Here is a 13,513-nt window from a genome sequence, read left to right as displayed (position 1 = left end):
GTCCCCTCAACGACCTAACCCCAACAAACTTGAATTATACCTCCGGCTGTACTTCCGAAAAGCACCGGGGAAACACAATACGCACGCCTCGGACGTACAAGTATAGGCAAAATTCAATGTAGTAGTAGCTGCAGTTTTCCGCGAATATCTCCGAAACTATGGCTGAGCCGTGGTTACATGTATAGGAAAAAGTTATTCAGAATGTTGAGTTTTACATACTCACCAAGTTTCATCTCGATCGGCCACAGGTGCCTTTTGGAAGGACAGCCCACCTGTTATCTCAACATTCTTTTAAAGTCCTTTTTTACAGTCGCAGAGGAAGAAACGCTCTGTATTTTGGAATTCAAGTAATTGTAGACACTTGTATGATTCTGTTATATATACTACTTTGACAAAATTAGAAAATAAAAATTATGTGACGTGTATAATACCGTACAAAGCAGTTTCAGATGAATGATAATGTGTTCAGGAACTGTTACAGCAATATGTAAGATCACCCTGTCGATGAAGTATCGAATGCGGTTTATTACACGAGCGACTGGAATCCACCTCTTTTGAGGAGTTTAGTACACACTGCATGTTTAGCCTTCCTTTAATTAGGTTTGGAGGCAGGTCTCTGGAAGTTGTGGATGCATTCGCTTGTACGGTCTGGCTTGTAGGCCTGCAGCCAAGCTCGCATATGCGAGCCGAGCTCGGGTCGAGTCGAGCCGGGACTCGCTTTTCGAATCGAGTCGAGTACTCGTACGATGCGAGCTGCTCGCACCGATGCGAGCTACCCGCACCGATGCGAGCTATCCGCACCGATGCGAGCTGCTCGCAACGAAGCGAACGGCTCGAAATAAAATCAGGCGTAAAATGACATGATGCGAGTTACAGCAGGAAGATCAGCACATTGATATTATCAAGCATTTTAGTATATTGACAATGAGAAATGTTTGCGATGTTTTATTATATATTTTGATAGTGAAATGTTGATTCAGAATTTGTATAATCCTTATTGAAAATAATTATTATTATTATGTTATTATTATAAAATAATAACAACTATTTCCTAGATTTATGTAAATAACTAGATGTGATCTGTAAAGAACGGTATTTTATATATTCCTTTATATTATACTCCGGTTCAGTGTACAGTCGTAAAAATGTATTGTCGCAAAATTGTTTATAATGTTGAAAATTAACGTTAAACTTCGTTAAATAGTTTTTGAAAGGAATGGATATATAAATATTGTATAATATTGATATGTATTTGTACGCATTCGTGCCAATATGTGCCAGTCTACAACCTTTCACACAAGTTGGAAGTTCCAACAGCCTGTCATTCGGTACTGTGCACGTATAGGTGATAAGATTTAAAAGGGCATAGCCGATTAAGATGGTCAAAACAATTGGAACCGCAAAAAGATTCCATTTCAAACAGTATTGATTTCTTGATTTTCTGGAAATGACAGAAGTGGATTTCAAAATTCTTTTCACGGAATCTTACCAATTTTCACAAGCAATTTCATATCTGGCGGAAATCGTGGACGAACACAATAATATAAATATTCATTGCCTAATCAATGTTACTTCAATATTTTTAGAACATTAAAAAAATATTGTTAAAATCACATGAATAAATAATATAAGAAATTGAAAAAATAAAAATGATGTATGGGAAAAAACATTTACCACCGACGGGATAAGAACCCCAGCGTATCCGCTCCTTAGTTCGACGTCTGGCGATGTTACAAAACTTTACGAACATTCTGGTATATATCACACAAAATACAATTTATTCTTTCTCTTAAATCACATTTCTTAGGTCAAACAATTACTTGTTTCAATTTAATAATGCTAAAAATTACTTAATATATATCTGCGATAAAACCAACAAGTGTAACTTTCCTCCTAATAGCAAAAACGTCGAAAAAATTCGGTTTTTATTGTTTTTTGACGATGATGTCTCACAACAAAAAAATTGACGACACTGCCTGTTATAGTACTTTAACAAGGAACTAAACAGTAGAATAGTATGTCTTCACATTTTTGAGAAATCTGCATTTTTCCGATTTTTTGGAGGTTTTTCATTTTTTTACGACCACAGTTTGTAACAAAAAAATCTGAAAAAATTATCAAAAGTCAGCCTTAGAATCCAAAATATGTCACATTTTTTCAGAATTTTAGGAAGCATCAGAGTGCGGAAAATACGCGGAGAAGCGCGAAATCTAATTTACCCTGTAACCAACCTCATGGGCAAGATAGGGGGTTGAAATTTTACTCAGAGGGGTTTTTCTTAGTCAGCTTTCGAATTGTCCATTAATCATTGAAAAACCTCTAAGGGCAGTTTTGACCATAAATCGGCTAGGCCCTTTTAAAAGGATCTGATGTCTACGTTCAACACTCGTCATACTTTCTGTTTAGTTAATATTTTAATGTTTGTAAAAAGTTTACCGATTTTCGTCTCGAAATCTTTTTTCAATTTGCAATTGTTGGCTCTTCTCCGTGGATAACAGTCGATCTTTTATACGATGGTCCAAAATCATGCTAACTACCAAATAATTCGTAGTGGCAGCAAAGTTAAATCTACTTCCTAGCTCGACAATTAACGCAATTATATAACGCAATTTTTCCTGAGTTTTCATTACATGTCATCTAGTAGCTGTCTAGAAGCTGAAGTCGTTTGGTCGATTTATAAAAAAAGTTATTCTGATTTAAAGTGTCTGCCATCAATTATGAGACTGACTGCATAATGTATAACGAGAAGCGGCCGCACGTTTCTCGCTAAGCAACCTGCGCTATCTCCATGTTTATAATTGTGTAGTGTGAAAATGGTTTACTGCCTTTTTGGTTCGTTATCTCGACCATTTCTTCTAAAAAGTGTACTTCCGTACAATGGGACAGTAGGGCTCTCATCAGCGAGCTAAGGTTTATGACCGGCTCGCCTGCACGCGCCCACTTAGGTCACCCGCTCTGAGTATTTGATCTACCTGCACGCGTATGCGTTTTGCTCTTCCCTCCCCATCGAGCCACTAGCTAGTTATTCATTATCGAAAAATATAAAAGTCTAAGACAATCTATTCTCAGGTTATTTAGCTCAGATTCTGTCAAACAGTTTTTCTCAGCTTACCAGAATTCAGTCTTTTGACCTTTGGTGCGAGTACCAGTGTGGCGGCCTGTGCAAAGAGCACGCCGACGAACCGCCAGCATACATTGTAGACGCGGCGGCGACCTCGTATAAATACACATCAATATTATACAATATTTATATATCCATTCCTTCAAAAACTATTTAACGAAGTTTAACGTTAATTTTCAACATTATAAACAATTTTGCAACAACACATTTTTACGACTGTACACTGAACCACGGAGTATAATATAAAGGAATATATAAAATACCGTTCTTCACATCTAGTTATTTACATAAATCTAGGAAATAGTTGTTATTGCATAATTATTTTCAATAAGGGTTATACAAATTCTGAATCAACATTTCAATATCAAAATATATAATAAAACATCGCAAACATTTAGCATTGTCAATATACTAAAATGCTTCATAATATCGATGTGCTGATCTTCCCGCTGTAACTCGCATCATGTCATTTTACGCCTGATTTTATTTCGAGCCGTTCGCTTCGTTGCGAGCAGCTCGCATCGGTGCGGATAGCTCGCATCGTGCGAGTACTCGACTCGACTCGCACAATCGAGCCGAGCTAAGCTCGGCTCGCATTTTCGGGTACTCGCACAGCCCTAATGCTTATACCTCGTCTGTGGTTTAAGGGCCCGGGTCAGTCACGTGACTTTTCAAGATTCGGTGGTCGGTATCTGCCGTACAGTTTCCTTTACAGAAATGCTATTACCTACAAATGTGTAGCTGACTGATGAATACGAGATGGAGCTATCGTCGTATTCTATTATGAATCAGAAAGAGAACTCGATTGACGTTGCAACACAAGAGGTGTGTGACGAGGAAGCTAGATTTTACTGCGTTGTCAGCTTTTAAAAGGGCAATGTTGCCGTATCATATTCATATAAACACCGTCGATGATCGCATGGAAAGCGTTCGAGCTGGTTCGAGCGTTCTTTTCTTCCTTTCGGATCTGTCGAAATTTGGAGACTTATTCTTTCTTAATTTAAAATATGGAATTTTCAATTGTAAATAATTGTATTAAACGATCATTGAATATTGACTTGTTTAAAAATCTTCTGAATTTTTTAAACTTTCTATACGAATATAACACGAATATATGTATATGTAAAATTTACAGAAGAAAAGTATAGTTTTAAAAATTACGTTTTTTATATACTGTTCACAAATATATAAACACATATTAATACATCAATATAATAGATTTGAATTTTAATACGAAGAGTATTATTTTTCGACGCGGAAATGAAAGGTATAAACAATCACGTCATGATTAAAATATTAAAAGATATTAAAAAGATAAAAATAAGAAATATTATAAAAAAACAAAAAACCCGACTGCGAAAAGAATTAAAAAGAAAAGAAACAAAAAACTAATTTATCAAATAAAATATTGATAATAAATAAAATAAAAAATAAAATATAAATAGAAAGTATAAATTATCAATAATTCTTTTCGCAGTAAGATTTTTTGTTTTATTAATAATATTGTTTGGGATTGGCTGCGCGTGGCGTCAGATCTCGAACGCGAGATCCACCGCGCCGCCCCGCTATTGGCAGGTGCTATTGTCGCCGCGAGATCGACGGTCGATCGACGACGAGTCGTGCCATAGGCTGTCACCGCCGGATCGATTATCGACGCCGCTATTAGAATTCTAATTGGCCCGGGCTCAAATTCCACCAAATCATCATTCCGGCGGTGATAGAAAACCGCTCGCGACTCGTCGACGATCAGATCGTTAGTTCATCTCCCAACGTCAACATCGCGAAATAGTTCTCTCAAATCGTTAAATAGTAGCTCAGACGTCGCGCGTCGTGGGACCGGTCTAGCTACATCAATTCGGTTTCGGGATTCTCTCCTCAGCTCAGCTGAGAATAATCATAATTTCTCTCGGTTCATACATTTATTATAACCTGAAGTCCAACCGGTGGGCTTCACATTGTACATATTCTTTGTAAAATTACTCAGTGTAAGTGACGGCCGTTCGACGGTAGAATAAAGTGCTCGTCCCGTACAGCATAATTTATTTTCCGTCCCAATCCGTAACATTGGTCCTTCGAGCCGGATTCAGTGCTGCAGTCCACTGAAAAGTTAACAGTTAATACTTCGTGACCTTAGTGTAAGTTTGAATTCGTGAACCAAACAATGGCTGACCTTGTGGGAAATCAACGGATCATCGGCCAACGGATCTCCCGAATCGTTGTAAACCTGAAGAAGCGAGGAAAAGCCAACATCTCCATGGGAATGCTGCAAGCTGGCCTTAGCACGCTGCAAGAGCTGTGGGCTGATTTTCGGAAGGGAGATTCTCTCGTTAGAGCCGCAGCTGAGACGGACACGAAGGTTCGGGAAAGCTCATACCTCAAGGCCGATGAGTACGAGGACGTCCAGCAGGATTTCATCGAACAGTCTGGATTGTTGCGAGACATGATATCAGAGCTGAAGGCCGCGGCGACCGTTAAGGAAGCTACAAATTCAAACGCAACGGCAGCCGAGACGAGCTCCGCAAGGTCACGCGCAGTGTTGCCCAAGATGTCTCTTCCAACGTTCGATGGACAGTACAAGGACTGGCCTCCGTTTCGCGATCTATTTACGTCGCTTATCATTGCGGACGCTTCTCTCTCTCCGGTCGAGCGTCTCCATTATTTAAAGGGATGCATGAAGGGCAGCGCAGCGTCCCTACTGAAGAACGTCAAGACGACCGCTGAGAATTTCCAAGTCGCCTGGGAGAAGCTGGAGGATCGCTTCGAGAATCGACGGTTGCTGGTACAGGCTCAGATCCGACTGCTGGCGAAGCTCTCTCCGGTCCATAAGGAGTCCTCCGCCGAGATGCAGCGGCTTTTCGACGAGACCTTCGACGCCGTCGATGCTCTGGCCAATCTGGATCGTCCGGTCACCAACGACACAGATTGGATCGTCGAACTAACCGTCGAGCGGCTTGACCGGCAGTCGCGGCGTGAGTGGGAGGAGTCGGTGAAGTTCTGTAAAGAATTACCCACGCTGGAGCAACTGAAGACCTTCATGATCGGTCGCATACAAACCTACGAAGCATTAGAGGCTCCCCAGTCGGAAGGTACAGCACCCCGGAAAACCTCGCAGGCCCGGGGCTTCAAGGTGCACCAGATGTCCAAGGTTGGCGTTGCTGGGAGGTCCTGCTGTCTTTGCCAGGACCAGCATTACATTCAGAACTGCCGACAATTCCGCGATCAGACTCCCGCCGAGCGCAAGGACACGGTCCGAAAACTGAGCCTCTGCTTCAACTGCCTCGGCAACCATCAAGCGCACGATTGCAAGTCTGCTAAACGCTGCCAGCGGTGCGAGGGGAAACACCACACGATGATTCACGATGCAGCTCCACCCGCTCAGGAGAATAGCTCAGCTGGAATTCACGTGCAGCAGGTGTCCACGCCTGTAAGTAGTTCCGCGGTTATTCTCGGTACCGCTCGGGTGTCAGTTCTAGGTCCGCTTGGTCACCGCAGTCTTGTCCGAGTACTCATAGACCCCGGAAGCGAAGTCTCACTAGTCTCCGAAGCACTGGCGCAGCGGCTTGGCCTCCGGAGAAATCAGGCCCGTATTCCTCTTCGCGGAGTCGGCCGCTCAAGGGCTCAGTTTACCCGGGGGAAGACGGAGCTGACCATCTCGACTCATCATGGGCAGGAGACACCGTTAAGGATTCAGGCCTACGTGATCTCCGAAATTTCGACGTATCAGCCTAGGCATCTACCATCGCCCGGCGGCTGGCCTCACATTCAGGGGCTGAAATTGGCTGACCCGGGCTTCCATCACTCCGATCCGGTCGACATTCTCCTGGGAGCCGAGTCCTACGACCTCATACTCCTCGAAGGTGTCAAGAAGGGGCCCCCACACGCGCCAGTTGCTCAGGAAACCCTCTTCGGCTGGATCTTGACAGGAGGATCCCGGTCGGCGAGCTGCAGGGGTTCTGCGGATCGGGTCGAGGCCCCCGTTCACCACTGCCGAGTAGATCGAGAGCTGATGGCCTCCTTGTCTGGGTTCTGGGAGCAAGAAGAGATCGAGGTGTCGATTCCCGTCACGGAGGAGGACCGCAGAGCCGAGGACCACTTCGCCGCGTCCTACAATCGGCAGCCAGATGGACGGTTCATGGTGCGTTTGCCGTTCAAGACCCGACCGGAGTTGGGAGAATCCAGGCGCACCGCCGTGCGGACACTCGACGGCCTGAGCTCCAAGTTTCGTCGTTCCACGGAGTTCAGGGTAGCTTATCAGGACTTCCTGGCCACCTACGAGGCGCTTGGGCACATGTCCTCGACATCTCCCTCTCCTGTGAACACCTACTACCTTCCTCATCACGGGGTGCTGCGGGAGAGCAGCACTACGACCAAACTGAGGGTAGTTTTTAACGGCTCCATGCCCTCGTCGAACGGGAAGTCTATCAACGACTTCCTCCTCCGGGGCCCGAACCTGCTACCGAATCTGGCGGACGTGCTGCTGAAGTGGCGTCGGCACCGATTCGTCTTCTCTGCTGACATAGAGAAGATGTACCGGCAGATTCTCCTTCATCCCGAGGACCGACGGTGGCAGAGGATCGTGTGGAGACCTGCACAACGAGAAGGCATCGTAGATTATGAGCTGAGTACCGTAACCTACGGGCTCGCCTGTGCTCCTTACCTGGCTATTCGCTGCCTGCACCAACTCGCCCAACTGGAAGAGCATCGGTACCCTCGAGGCTCGCAGGCCGTCCAGAGGGACATCTACATGGACGACGTCCTCACCGGAGCTGACTCCCTTCCCGAGGCTCGGAGCAAGCAGCAGGAAATTCGAGAGCTCCTCATGGCGGGCGGATTTCCTGTTCGGAAGTGGGCAGCCAACTCAAGGGAACTCCTGGAAGGACTCTCCCCCGAGGAACGGAAGGGGATAGTCGAATGGGACTCTCCTACGTCTCACAGCGTCCTAGGTATCCGCTGGCTCCCTTCATTGGATTGCTTTCAGGTCTCCGCTGCCGCCTCGACCCGGAACTCAGGATACACAAAGCGATCTGTGCTCAGCGGTACTGCTCAGCTATTCGACCCGCTCGGCTGGCTAGCCCCGGTCACGATCGTCGCCAAGGTCCTGATGCAGTCCTTATGGCTCCTGAAGGTTGACTGGGACGCACCACTGCCCGACAAGGAGGAACTTCTCTGGCAGAAGTTCCAACAGCAGCTGCCGACACTCCAAACCGTCAGCGTCCCTCGATGGCTCGGAATCTGCGGGCCCAACCAGGCGCTCGAGATCCACGGGTTCGCCGACGCATCGGAGCGTGCCTACGCTGCCGTAGTATACTCCCGCACCGTCAACGAGGAGGGAGCAGCTACCGTCTCGTTGATCGTCGCCAAATCGAGGGTCGCGCCGTTCAAACGAGTCTCGCTGCCCCGACTAGAGCTCTGCGCCGCCTTCCTGCTAGCTCGACTCGTCCAGCACGTTAGCAAGGTGCTCGACCTGCAGGATGCCGACCTACACCTCTGGAGCGACTCTTCGGTGGCCCTCAGCTGGATTTAGGGTCATCCTTCCCGCTGGCCTACATACGTTGCGAACCGAGTCGCAGAAATTCAGCGGATGACGCCCTTCGCCAAGTGGCATCACGTCCGCAGCGCGGAGAACCCGGCTGACTGCGCTTCCCGAGGCCTGTATCCTTCGGAGCTTCCGAGCTTCGATCTGTGGTGGCGAGGACCCGGATGGCTCACATCACCCGGCCACCCTCGGGCCTCATCGGACCCGGAGGCTAGCGACGAGGGAGCTGAGCTCGCAGTGCACCACGTGGTTCGCAGGTTGGAGAGCCCATCCGGTTCCATGATCGAGCGGTTCTCTAACCTGACTCGCCTGCTCCGAGTCCTGGCCTGGTGTCGTCGTTGGATTCCTGGAAGGAGAAACGGAGAGTCAACCCTCTCAGCCTCGGAAGTACACGCGTGCCAACTCACCCTTTTGCGGCAGGAGCAGGCTTCACATTTCGAGGAGGAGATTCGGGCGCTCAGGAAGGGCCAACCAGTCCCAGCCAAGAGCCGGTTAGCGAAACTCAGCCCGTTTATGGATGCAGACGGAGTGCTGCGTGTTGGAGGCCGCCTTCAGGTCGCCAACCTCGCCTATGACAGGACGCATCCCGCCATACTCCCCGATGACTCACCCTTGGCCAGGTTGTGGGTCGACGCTGCTCACAGGCGATGCCTTCATGGGGGGACTCAACTGACGCTCGCCACTCTGCGGCAGGAGTGCTGGATACTCAAGGGTCGGCCAATGGTCAAGTCCTGTATCAGGCGATGTATCACCTGCATACGCTGGAGAGGACAAACGGCGTTAACAAAAATGGGAAACTTGCCGGTAACTCGAGTGACTCCATGTCGTCCCTTTTTCAGGTCTGGGATTGATTACGCGGGACCAATCCAGCTCCGAGCCGGTCGTGGACGTGGTCAGCGTACCTCGAAGGGATACATCGCTGTCTTCATCTGCCTCTCCACGAAGGCTGTGCATCTGGAAGCTGCGTCCGACGGGTCCACCGATGCATTCCTGGGCGCTCTACGGCGGTTCACGGCACGGCGAGGACGTTGCGCCGAATTGTACAGCGACTGCGGACGGAATTTCGTCGGTGCCAACCACGAACTCCGGGCACTTCTTCGAGAAGCAGAGAACCAGGGGGAAGGCCATTTCGCCGCAGCCTCTCGTGAGGGCATCCGCTGGAAATTCAATCCCCCATCGGCTCCACACTTCGGCGGAATCTGGGAGGCTGCCGTGAAGTCCGTGAAGCACCACCTCCGCAGGATCATCGGCGAGCAGCGACTGACCTTCGAGGAGCTGACCACGCTCCTGACCGGTATCGAGGCTTGCCTCAATTCCAGGCCCTTAATGCCCTTGTCCGACGACCCGGAGGATCCAGTGGCGCTTACACCTGGGCACTTCCTGATCGGAGAACCGCTTACGGCGATCCCGGAGCCCAGCCTCGCGGACCTTCCCGCATCTCGCTTAAACCGGTGGCAACTCGTGCAGCAGATGCAGCAGCATTTCTGGAAGCGCTGGTCTCGGGAATATCTAAACTCGCTGCAACCTCGAGTCAAATGGCTCCAGGATCAGGCTCGGATCAAGGCCGGAGCTCTTGTTTTAATTAAAAGCGAAATTCTTCCGCCTACGCAGTGGCCGCTTGCTCGCGTCGTAACCGTGCACCCGGGACCAGACGCTTCCATTCGAGTCGCGACAGTTCGCACCGGCACGTCGCAATTCCTCCGGCCGGTGCACAAACTAATTCCCTTGCTGCCACCGGACGATGGGGAAGGGGGTACGAGCGAGGCCTCCGAGACTGACCGGATGAGCGGTTCTCCCGATCCTCGCCTACAACAAAATTCACAGTAGGCACATTGTAGGTTAAGTTCACTCTAGGCTAATGGTTCACCTCATCCGCCCATTGTAATTAGAATTCACTCACCTCATTAATGCACTTCATCCTCACTGTACATTCACCTCATCTTCACTTGGTTCACTGTAAATTTCCATTTATTCACGCACGACACATTGTTCACTCTACTACGCCGCTCGTTGCCGATCCATTCATGCTGCGCAGTTTCGTCAATGAATGACGAGGCGGGCGGAATGTTTGGGATTGGCTGCGCGTGGCGTCAGATCTCGAACGCGAGATCCACCGCGCCGCCCCGCTATTGGCAGGTGCTATTGTCGCCGCGAGATCGACGGTCGATCAACGACGAGTCGTGCCATAGGCTGTCACCGCCGGATCGATTATCGACGCCGCTATTAGAATTCTAATTGGCCCGGGTTCAAATTCCGCCAAATCATCATTCCGGCGGTGATAGAAAACCGCTCGCGACTCGTCGACGATCAGATCGTTAGTTCATCTCCCAACGTCAACATCGCGAAATAGTTCTCTCAAATCGTTAAATAGTAGCTCAGACGTCGCGCGTCGTGGGACCGGTCTAGCTACATCAATTCGGTTTCGGGATTCTCTCCTCAGCTCAGCTGAGAATAATCATAATTTCTCTCGGTTCATACATTTATTATAACCTGAAGTCCAACCGGTGGGCTTCACATTGTACATATTCTTTGTAAAATTACTCAGTGTAAGTGACGGCCGTTCGACGGTAGAATAAAGTGCTCGTCCCGTACAGCATAATTTATTTTCCGTCCCAATGCGTAACAAATATTTTTTATTTTTATCTCTTTAGCGTATGTCGCCGTCAGGTTTTTTGTTTGTTTTGTTTGAAACGTGCGTAAATCGCCCCACCTGGATAAGCTCTAAAGGTTTGACAAGGATAGCGAAGAGCCATCCCGAGACTGAACAAGATAGACATACTACGACGAGCGACCGCGATCCAGCTCTAGCACTTGAAAGCAGAGTCGGGTAAAATATTCATCTAAATAAAAATTTCGAATAACCAATAAAAGATAAAAAAATCTTTACTCGTCGAGAATCGAACAAATAATTTTATTCGACGAGAATTTATCCGACGAATAAAGATAATTTTTTTTATTCGAAGCGGATTTATTCGAACTTCGAATAATTTTTCCATGTTTGATCTGTATCTTTTATTCGAAGGCTTCGAATAAATCTTCGAATAACTTTTGCCAGCTCGAATAAACGGTGACGAGGTCCGACGAGCTCCGAACTTCAAAGACCCAGCGACTGACAAACGGCATACAATGTAAGCAGATAAAGAATCAAGCACGAATGAAAGTTTAAACTTTTAGATTTTTCAATATACCTTCATGAAATTGTGACGAGTGAATTGATGGGATTTTCCTGATGAAAATGAGTTCAAATTCGAGTGTAATCGAACAATTTTCATTGATACGTAATGTTACGATAAAAATTACAACCTCATCGAAGATAGTTCAAATGATGTCGTGTTTGGACTCATTTTCATCGGAATAAGCTCTTTTCTTTTCTGATAAAAATTACACCGAACATGATATAATTAGCATCACATTTAATTGACGATTACAAATTTTATCAAGTACAAGCTTGCTGCACACAAGTTCTCGTACAATCGACCGAAGCAAGGATGTTTTGTGTGAGTTCTGGGCTAAGGTCGAATATTTTCATTTTATTCATACGAAACTGATCCGATTTGCACATATAATATTTAAATGTTTAGTAATCTGTTCAATTCAAATTTTTTAATGTAACAAATACATTGTAATATTTGTTGTAATTTCTTTGAAATAATGCCACAACAATTTCTAGTGGTGGTTCAGAGTCACCACTCGAGTGCAAAGGGTTAACAATTTCTTTTTCTCTTTTGTATAATGTGGTACTGTATGTAAGCTCATCGGTATACAAATTTGATCGCAATTTCATATGATACATGACGCTACAGCTACGACTATGCTATATGCGTATGTGGACAACTGCACATTGCTTGCATGAGTCCGAAACATCAAACTAGCTGAAACTAGCGGAGTATTTGCATGTATAGGAAAATTATATACATATACACACGTATCCAGACGCACGTTGCCGATGAGCAAATAGGCGTCGAACATAACCACAATCGACGCTTGCAGTTTCCTCCAATCCCACTTCGACAGTCCTTCTACTTAGGCGCCACCTGATGAGCTCCAGCTCAACTAAACTTGTCACATTTTTTGCTCTATATTATCGATATTATGAATTCTGACGCTAGAAAGCCATGCCGAAATGGGAAACAAGTTTTCGCCTTTATTTCGCAACAGAATCAAGACAAATTATAGCTCAATTTGTAGCTGGAGATATTTTCTAATGCGGGCTGGTCTCGACATCATCCGGAAAACTCATCGAATGGCATAAAAATGCTTGAATTCCACGGCACGTGCATCGTCAATGTTTGGCCTACTTCTAACGCTCATATTTCTAAATATCTCCATAATCTCGTCAGCTCATGACTAGCCCGCATTAGATTGAACCTTCTTCTTTCGAATGAGCCCTTTACCAGCGACAAAATATTCCTTTTTAAGGACGAAAACTTGATCCCCGTAAAACCATATTTTGTCGGTAATGTAGTCACTCTACTTTTGGCGCTCCGGGCCCTTAACACGGGGGCTGGCAGTCTTTATATATATCTCGTCGGTGACACGGTTCTGTTCCAGGAAAGACGACACGGTTCTGTTCCAGGAAAGACGACACGGTTCTGTGCCATGCTAAAGCGGCGATGTCACGAAAGTGGGAACGCCGAAACCCCGGCCGTGAGCACTCTCCTATCCTCTCTGGTAGTGCGTTCGGTGTGTTGGTGAGATTGGTATTGTGTTTTGACGGTCTTCTTGGGGATTTCCCAGGGGCTTCCTGTGGGGTCTTTTTTGCCTGCGTCTTTCGGGCTCTGGGGTGTTCCGGGTGATGGCGCTGGGGTGACTTTTTTCCTAGGTGTTGCTAGTGTAGCGTGGCCAGTTGACCACGC

At 46.8% G+C, this 13,513-nt stretch overlaps 2 protein-coding genes across 2 annotated transcripts; both read left to right on the top strand.

Moving 5' to 3' along the window:
* Positions 1–5,282: 5,282 nt before the first annotated feature.
* On the top strand, positions 5,283–8,645 carry LOC143356357 (uncharacterized). The gene has a single exon (XM_076791971.1). It carries the CDS (start codon positions 5,283–5,285, stop codon positions 8,643–8,645), a length of 3,363 nt encoding a protein of 1,120 aa, XP_076648086.1.
* Positions 8,646–8,702: 57 nt separating this feature from the next.
* On the top strand, positions 8,703–10,484 carry LOC143356356 (uncharacterized). Its single transcript, XM_076791970.1, has one exon. It carries the CDS (start codon positions 8,703–8,705, stop codon positions 10,482–10,484), a length of 1,782 nt encoding a protein of 593 aa, XP_076648085.1.
* The last annotated feature ends 3,029 nt before the right edge of the window (positions 10,485–13,513 follow it).

The sequence above is a fragment of the Halictus rubicundus genome, chromosome 8 (genome assembly GCF_050948215.1).
Source record: "Halictus rubicundus isolate RS-2024b chromosome 8, iyHalRubi1_principal, whole genome shotgun sequence".
Classification (NCBI taxonomy): Eukaryota; Metazoa; Arthropoda; class Insecta; order Hymenoptera; family Halictidae; genus Halictus; species Halictus rubicundus.
This window is presented reverse-complemented; position numbering and strand designations above follow the sequence as displayed.

What these genes read in the sequence shown, in the direction of transcription:
- LOC143356357 (XM_076791971.1), top strand. Translation starts at nt 5,283, where the DNA reads ATGGCTGACCTTGTGGGAAATCAACGGATCATCGGCCAACGGATCTCC.
- LOC143356356 (XM_076791970.1), top strand. Translation starts at nt 8,703, where the DNA reads ATGACGCCCTTCGCCAAGTGGCATCACGTCCGCAGCGCGGAGAACCCG.